This window comes from Sinocyclocheilus anshuiensis, unplaced genomic scaffold (genome assembly GCF_001515605.1).
Source record: "Sinocyclocheilus anshuiensis isolate Anshui unplaced genomic scaffold, SAMN03320099.WGS_v1.1 scaffold379, whole genome shotgun sequence".
Taxonomy (NCBI): Eukaryota; Metazoa; Chordata; class Actinopteri; order Cypriniformes; family Cyprinidae; genus Sinocyclocheilus; species Sinocyclocheilus anshuiensis.
In genome coordinates this window covers 1,208,858-1,217,731 of record NW_015552574.1, presented here as the reverse complement: position 1 = coordinate 1,217,731, position 8,874 = coordinate 1,208,858, and the positions used below count along the sequence as shown (strand labels likewise).

The window sequence follows — 8,874 nt, the reverse complement described above, 5'->3', positions numbered from 1 at the left end:
TCAAACCATTCTACCCCCCCCCACACAAATTACTCTTATTCATTAAACATTCAACCTAGTTAATGCAAACATGGTGACACTGACTATATAAATCAACAATTTTAGTGCATCGCAGAATGTGTACATTCACAACACGTTTATGATCATCAAACGCAGATTACATATTATATGTACATAAACAGTATACATATATACAATCAGATACACTACATAGGGAATGCTTTTGTTAAGCCATGACTTTAGACTGGCTTCAAAAATGGTCAAAGGCTGCTTGATTAGATCTTGTTGGATTGCTCACTGTGCTTTCAGTCTGTGTATAATTGCAGTATCTGATTGCATAAGAGCCAGATAAAGCATGTTTGTTTGTTTGACTGTTTAATTGTCTTTCCGTCTCTGCTTTAGGGGATGTGCTCCAGCTGCATTAGTTATGCTGAGCGGCGTGGACTACAGCGAGTTGGGAGGAAGTCTTCCAGCCATTGCTTCTTTGAATGCCTCGTATTCCCTCTCCCTTCCCTCCCCGTACTACCCCCCGCTGCCCCCGGGAGAGAGGAAAGCCTTCTCAGACGTACGCCGAACGTTCTGCCTCTTCGTTACGTTTGACCTCCTCTTCATCACTCTGCTCTGGATCATCGAATTAAATGTGAGTTTTTATTTTGTGCTTCCAAACTGTCGTCTTGCCCAATGCTATTCATTTTTCTGTCATTCAGTGTGTACTTCCTTTTTAACTTGGCCCATAGTCGTGTGGGGTGAATTTTACAGTTGATTGTACGTGCCCTTTTCACTTCCTCTGATGAAAATAGAGGCGTGTGAAATTTATATATTGTAATTTGCATATTAAATATATTTTTAACTTTTTATAATTTTAGCATTTTTAATAATAAAATAATAAACAATCAAAAAATCCAAAAAGATAATACAGATATTTCAGATAAATATGTAAAGGCACATACACGTGTACTGTATTTACTTTATAAAACATATGGTTAAAAACATTTAATACCAAACTATTTATATAGTTTAATAAAATGAAAGACTATTTATATAGTTTTGTAGCCTATTTATGGAAAACGGTAATACAAATTTATGTACATAAATAAATGATATATTATACTACATCAAAAAGAAAATGTGAATATTGAGATAAATGTGCAAATAAATATTTTATATAAGTACGCATATACATATTTTTACTTAAAAAATATAAATGGTTAAAACATATTTATTATGCCGTTTTGTAGCCTATTTATGGAAAGAATGAATAATAATAATATGTACATCAACTTTTTTTTGTAATTTAATATGCATCTTTAGCATGTGACATATAAAACAGTACATTTATGTGCATTTTAAGGTTTTCGATGAAATAAGATGGGAAAGGATGCATGATTTGCCTTTCTCTCTGTCTCTCTCAGATCAGTAAGAGTATATGGACTAGTCTTGAGAATGAGGTTGTTCACTACAACTTCAAGTCATCTTTCTTCGATATCTTTGTAAGTATCATAAAGCAAAAGCCTTGTTACTTATTGATAATAAAAGATGGTAAATTTTTATAACTGACTGCTCTACACTATTGGTTTGATATGATCTCTCTGATGAAGTCTTTGTCATGAACACGCAAACACACTTAACTGTATAAAATATTAATCATTAAACCGTTCCAGTTTTGGGTTTTTATTTTCTGTTTGATAAAGCATTAGTCTGTTTATTTAAAGCTTCTAGAGCATGAGGTGTGAGAAATTGCGATTCACACGGTTTCTGCTACTGTCACCCACTTTAGCATGTGACATCAATAGATGTAGTCGTCCTCTACAGCATTTCTTGTACGAGCAAGTTTTGGGTGAATTTGGGGTATTAAAATGACCTCATTATTTATTGAAGCTGCTGTCATACCTGCAAAAATAGTGATGTCATCCTAGAAACACGTTGAAACTCTTTTATATTTACTAAGAATCAGCACTGAACAGTCACTGTTAAATCTTCAGTTATTATTTTCTAAGCAATAATCTCTCTTTTCTCCTTTGCTTGTTGCCGACCAGCTTTTAGCTGTGTTTAGGTTTCTGTGTTTGCAGCTTGGTTATGCTGCGTTTCGATTGAGACATTGGTGGGTTATTGCGGTAAGAAAGACCTCAGCCTATATAAATCTCGATATTTGCATTTTCTGTAAACATTATAGAAAATGATAATAATTACAATATTTTTCTTTTCATATTTGTGGTGAAATATGACTTTTAAAGGCTTGGATATGATCATTGTCTTTTTTTTTTTTTTCCTCCATTCTCAGATCACTACTCTGGTGACCAGCGCCTTCCTCATCGCCAAAGTAATCTGGTCAGATGTAAGCTAGTTCATGTTTTGTCTTCCTAACCAAACTATTTGAATATTTATCTTCATTTAAGGGAAGTCATAGTGTTTGTTCCTCAGAGAGACCACTAGCAGCTCTCTGAATTCCTCATCAGTTTTATTATATTGCTGTGATAATAGAAATAGGCGTAGGACATCATAGATCCCTCTTGTTTTATCTCAGTTGTTTAGTCAGAATGCTTTTGGTTACGTTCTTCCCATCACCTCGTTTGTGGTGGCTTGGTTGGAAACCTGGTTCCTGGATTTCAAAGTTCTCACACAGGAAGCAGAAGATGAGAGAGGTGAGAGAGCTTTTTACAATAAGAAAATTCAGGGCTGTATTGAACTGACACTAAAATGAGTAATAACATAAACATGCCCTATGAACAAATTTATAGATGATTGTAGCTCAAAGTGCTTCATAAACAAATTAGTCATAAAGTCATCCTCCAAAGCTAAAATATTCCATTATTTGTCAATAACACTTATAAGTCTCATATAATCTCAAATAATGCATTTTGTTAATGTTTATGGAATTTATAACTTGAAAATAGCAGAAGGTTTGTGGCAGGTTAATTCTTTTCTGGTCTTTATTATGTTATTTTATTTTTCCCTGAAGATGACCTATAATATTAGTCAAGGTTTTTTTCCAAGTAACTTTTTTTATTTTTTATTTTTGCCAAAAACTGTTTTTTCATTACCTTTTTCTACTCTCTCTAAGGCTGTTAGAATTAAGCAGTTTGAAGTAGAAGTTCTTTTGCTTCTGTACCTTCAAAAAAATGTGAATTAAGAAATTACGAATGGCTGACATTTTTTCATGTGAGATTAGTAAAAACATCCTAGATGTATGATGAAATACTGAACTTTACTGTTATATGCGAATGCGGATCATATGTTAATACGTTTATGGTTGTGACGTCATAGACGTAATCACTTCTGAGCGAGTCAGTTTGGCTTTTTAGTTTCAAAGCCCATTCAAAAGAGGAAAAGAAAAATCCCTTTTTGTCGTTTTAATAGTGTTGTGGTCATGTAAAGTCACATTACTTAAAGGGGTCATATGATGTTGCTAAAAAGAACATTATTTTGTGCATTTGGTGTAATGCAATGTGTTTATGCGGTTTAAGGTAAAAAAAAAACATTATTTTCCACATAATGTACATTATTGTTTCTCTTCTATGCCCCGCCTTTCTGATGAGACTTTAGTCTTTGCAACTTTACAGATCTTCTTTATGCACCAAGAGCTTGTAACACTCCAAAGAGAAAGGAAAAATTGAAATCGCATCATATGACCCCTTTAAAGCTGTGGGAAGGTAAACATGCTCTGCTTTGTTCTAGAGTTGCACACTCAGACTGTCACTGATATTTGGGAAAGGCCTCCCACTACATTGATGATCTGTCGTTTTCTCATCTCCTGCAGCGTATCTGGCAGCAGTTAATGCCGCATGTGAGCCGGCCCCTCTGATCTGTCCTAGACCCGTGTCTGACGGACAGTTTTACTCCCCGCCGGAGTCCCTGGCAGGTAATGCCATTCACTTTCTTTCTAATGCAACTCGTTGTCTGTTTTTGCTTTATTTCCCACCTAATGTTTTTGTTTGTCCTGTAGGTTCGGATGAAGACCTTGATGAAGAGGGTCTCGGCAGGAAAGAACTAACAGAACAAGTAATCATATGCTTATTTTCTTCCTTTTCATTATGTTTGGATGGAAGAAATGTTTGAAAATGACAATTTCTGTATGTCCGAAAGTAATAAGAACAGTTTATTTCATAAAAAGCACAGCAGATCACTTTGTCCAATCACTTGTTTTTAAGGACAAGCAGTTTATACGACAGGGACGGGAGGCCATGGCTGTGGTGGAACAGATACTGACACAAGAGGAAAACTGGAAGTTTGAGAAGACTAATGTGTGTAGACCTCCGTGCTTGCGGTCTTTATTTGTTTCTGGTTTTGTTAGTGGTTTAATATGATATGTTTTAATTCTTAGGAGCTGGGCGATGCAGTATATACTCTTGAAATCCCGTTCCATGGGAAAACGTTTATTTTAAAGGTATGTTCCCTCTGTATTATGAGGCTTTTTGTGTCTTTATGTTTGTTCATATATACAGAATCAGTCACTGAGCTGTGTTTTGGGTGTTTTAGGCGCTCTTGCAGTGTACCGCAGAGCTGGTGTATCAGGAGGTCATTTTGCAGCCAGAGAAGATGGTGCAGTGGAACAGAACAGTGTCTGTTTGTCAGGTACACATACTCACAGACGCCTCCATTAATGACAGCTGAAACACATGTGGGTGTGAGGCATGTGTTAATAGTTAAGACACGTGCACTTCAAAATGTAAAAAAAAAAAAGTATAAAAATATATATATATAGTAAAGTACCGTTCAAAAGTCTCTTATAAAACGGATAGTTCCGGTCCTTGATTCTGATTGGCTGAGCCACGTTCGAAGCTGTTGTAAATTACTCTACAAACATACACCTTTGTTTACATTTGTGTGATGCTCGGCAACCACAACTGATTCTGAGGAACTACATTGTTTGGTGGAAGAATACTGTTTTTATTCATATCATTACACTTTATTTGCTCTGTTTTATTTTGTGAAACCTTACTACATATATGGAGTAACCATTTTATAAAAGCAATAAGCCCCATGAAGCCATGGTTTACAGTGAATTTATAACAGCTAAGGGGGTTTTAACAACGCCCCTTAGCTGTTATAAATTCACTGTAAACCACGGCTTCTTGGGGCTTATTGCTTTATTATGCTCGCCAAGGCTGCATTTAGCAAAAATACAGTTATATTGTGAAATATTATAACTATTTCAAATAACTGTTTTCCATGTGAATAGAGTTTCAAATTCAGTTTATTCCTGTGATGCAAAGTTGATTTTTCAGCATCATTACTTTAGTCCTAAGTAGGGGTGTAACGCATGTGTACCAAACAAATCATTCCCTTTTTTCAGGAAATTCAGACAATACATGCCGTTTTGGCACTCTTTAATGTGGCGAGACAGATCACTGTATAGAAGCCTCAGTTCTAACGGCAGCACGGAGCGCGAGTGAGCACAACCATCCCTTCATCTTTACTACTAGTTTTAACATGAAATGAACATGAATTAACGTCTCATGTAATCGCTCAATCAGTGTTTCAATTGCAGAAAAATGCATCATTAAAACAAAATGCACCGTAGCATTTCATTTACCTCAGGCAAGTCATCAGTGCCCACAGCTCGCTATTTGCTTGAGAAATGAAGTCTAGAGAAGAGCATTTTGTGAAATATTAGACTATATACTTCATTATATTTTACTTTACCTGTTAGTGATGTCTTAATAATTTAATGTATGCTTAAAAATATCTTTTATGAAACAAGTTATGACAGCCACTGTGTAAATGATTTCAACTACAAATAGAAATTGTATAATTTAGAAGTTAATTTAAAAACTGCATTATGTGCAATTTACATGTTTGAATACAAATTTTTTATTTGAGTGTCGATTATTATAGTTAAAAATAAATGGTAATTGAATTTAAGTTTGGGCTCTGTTGTTAATTGTAACCTTATAATAATGTAATAGGGCTCCCTATAGTTTAGAGCAGAAGCTGAGGGATTTTTATACCTAAGAAATTTTTAATTGTATTTGAATTTATGTTGTACCGAAACCATACCGAACCGTGGCGTCAAAACCGAGGTACATACCGAACTATCAAGTTTGTGTACCGTTACACCCCTAGTCCTAAGTGTCACATAATCCTTCAGAAATCATTATAATATGCTGATTTGCTGATCAATGTTGAAAAAAGTTGTGCTACTTAATATTTTTGTGGAAACTGTCATACATTTTTGTCAGGATTCTTAAAAGTTAAAAAGAACAGCATTTATTAAAAAAATATTGTTTTATAACAGTATAAATGTCGATTACTGTCACTTTTGATAAATTTATTCCATCCTTCCTAAAAAAAGAAAGCATTCATTTCTTTCGAAACTAAATTTTTAACTCCAAATAGTTGTGTATATTTATATTTACTTCGATTTACCTTTTATGATGGATGCTTATGTTTTTCCAATCAAATAATCATTTGTTAGTCACTGGATGTTATTGCATAATGGAGAACTAAATGTATTTAAGTTAAATAGGTCTTTTTTTGACCTGGCACACAACAGGTGTGCTTTGACAGGGTGATATTTATGCCGATCGATGACCCAAATTTGAATCCATTCCTATTGTTCCCAAAAAGGCCATAAATAAAACACTACGAAGCTACAAAATAAGATGGGTGTTTTTGTGGGATGGTTTTGAGCTTTTAATCATTGAAACAGCCTTGAAGAAGCTGTTTCTAAGTGTCCTGCATACACTCTGTCATTACAGGTAATGTTCTCTGTGTTGTTGTTTTTTTTATCTGTCTACAGATTTTACAGAGAGTGGATGACAACACAATGGTGTCATATGATGTTTCTGCAGGAGCCGCTGGAGGTGTCGTGTCTCCCAGGTGAGAGAGTGCTTACGAATTGTTGCTTAAAGTCTGTTTAACATGTAAAAACAGCGTATTTTTTTTATCATTTTTAGCTGTTTGCTGTACTAATTATTGAGAAGTCAAAGAGTTACAACTGTGTCTGTTTTTTATGTTCTTGATCTTCAGGGACTTTGTGAACGTTCGTCGGGTGGAGCGCAGGCGAGACTGCTACATCTCTGCAGGAATGGCCACCAATCACAGCAGTAAACCCCCTCACAGTCGCTACGTCAGGTCTGCTTGAATGCAAAGCGTTTTGCTTCGTCAGCCAATAAAAATGGAGAACTTAAAGCTGTAAACTGAACTCTCTCTCTCTCTCTCAGAGGGGAAAATGGTCCTGGTGGATTTGTTGTGTTGAAATCTAGCAGTAATCCTTCAGTTTGCACCTTCATCTGGGTCCTCAATACAGACCTTAAGGTAAGAGCTGCAGTTACTGCCATTTAAACACATTCAAATGATGAGTGTTTCTAATTAGGTGTTTTTAAATGCAAGTATTTTGGAATATTTGGAGATTTGAAAAGCCCTATAACATTAAGTAACTTCATTGTAAAGTCATCCTGCACCATTTGTGTTACAGACATCATGCAATTTGTTGAGATGTGTGCTATAACATTTTGAAGCATTCAGATTTATGATTTTTGTCTGATGGATATTAAAATCGGCAACCATTAAAATTATGTTGAACTATATCTAGAAATTTAGGGCTTGGCTCTTTTGATTTGGACCAGTTAATTAAAAAAAACAAAACAAAGGAATACACAGACTAAAAAAAAAAAAAGATTGTGATTTTTTTTTTTTTTGCTCTGAATTGCAAGATATAAACACAATTGCAAGTTAAAAAGTTTGAATTGCAAGTTTTTGTTTTTTTTTACTTGCAATTCTCTCAATTCTGACTTTTTCTTGCAATTGAGAGTTTTATCCCACATTACTGACCTCTTTTCTCAGAATTGTGAAATATAAACTTGCAAGTTATAATGTCCAATTCTGGGGAAAAAAATCATATCACAGTTCTAATATTTTTTTACATTTGTGAATTTATATCACGCAATTCCAACTTTGTAACTCGTAACTGTAAATCAAAAAAAGTCAGAATTATGAGATGTGAACTTGTGAACGACAATTGCGTGGAAAAAAAATGTAGAATTGTGAAACAGAAAGTCGGAATTACCTTTTTTTGTTATTCAGTGGCGGAAACAAGCTTCCATAGAAAACGGAGAATGGGGCTGTGGCAAAAAAGTAGTATTAAGTAACTTCATTGTGGCAAAACTTCAACACCCATAATTGCACTAGACTCAATCAGACTATCTGTGAGTGGGAATTAGGCTTGCCGCGATAGACGGTGCTGACGGTGATACCGTTGTTAAGCCACAACACCAGTTACATCACTTGCCCACCGCGGCACCGACCCCCACCGTCGTTTAGATTTTTTATAGTAATAAAAATAATTTAGTTCAGTAAAAGAAGAGACACTACAATTAAAAACTGAACGCGGATGCTCAATGCAGCGTGCCGAACGGCAGTCGCATCACAGATCAGATTTCATTTATCCAGTGAGGAGAGTGAGTCGAGCTGACTGACAAGAAGAGTGGGGTGAGACGGACAAGACGATGGCGGATGATTTAGTTTCGAAACTAAATGCAAAAGCGCCTGTTTGGCAGTATTTTGGATTTTGAAAAGCCTGTTGACTTTTGCCGTTTATCTAAGGTGATTTTGGAAGTTGTAAAAAATTTTTAATCTTATTTAATTGGTTCCACAGTGTTTGCTGATTTTTACTTTATTTAAACTTTGTGTAATTTATTTTATTTGACATCAAGGTGTATGCCGTGCCTCCAAGCCTTCTTATTCGTTTAGCTAATAAACGTTCTATGTTTCTTATTTATTTGGTTATACATTATACATGTTTACTTATTTCCAGTTTTGTACAGGCTACCTATTTACACTTTATGTAAGTTATTTGTTATTTTATATTAGGCATAGCCTGCCCTATAGCATGGTGTATTTTTATTTGTTTTGTTAATAAAAGTTCTATGTTTT

General features: G+C 35.0%; 1 protein-coding gene across 3 annotated transcripts in view; it reads left to right on the top strand.

Annotated features, from left to right (window-relative positions):
* stard3 (StAR related lipid transfer domain containing 3) overlaps positions 1 to 8,874 on the top strand; it is a 12,644-nt gene that overhangs the window by 1,214 nt on the left and 2,556 nt on the right. For all 3 annotated transcript variants that reach the window (XM_016455953.1, XM_016455952.1, XM_016455951.1), the window contains exons 2-14: positions 403 to 640; positions 1,413 to 1,490; positions 2,037 to 2,114; positions 2,282 to 2,335; positions 2,525 to 2,642; positions 3,758 to 3,859; positions 3,944 to 3,999; positions 4,149 to 4,241; positions 4,322 to 4,384; positions 4,477 to 4,572; positions 6,740 to 6,819; positions 6,970 to 7,074; positions 7,164 to 7,257. In XM_016455953.1, coding sequence (XP_016311439.1) covers positions 428 to 640; positions 1,413 to 1,490; positions 2,037 to 2,114; positions 2,282 to 2,335; positions 2,525 to 2,642; positions 3,758 to 3,859; positions 3,944 to 3,999; positions 4,149 to 4,241; positions 4,322 to 4,384; positions 4,477 to 4,572; positions 6,740 to 6,819; positions 6,970 to 7,074; positions 7,164 to 7,257 — 1,230 coding nt within the window. In that variant the 5' untranslated portion in view covers positions 403 to 427. The remainder of the gene's footprint in view (positions 1 to 402; positions 641 to 1,412; positions 1,491 to 2,036; positions 2,115 to 2,281; positions 2,336 to 2,524; positions 2,643 to 3,757; positions 3,860 to 3,943; positions 4,000 to 4,148; positions 4,242 to 4,321; positions 4,385 to 4,476; positions 4,573 to 6,739; positions 6,820 to 6,969; positions 7,075 to 7,163; positions 7,258 to 8,874) is intronic.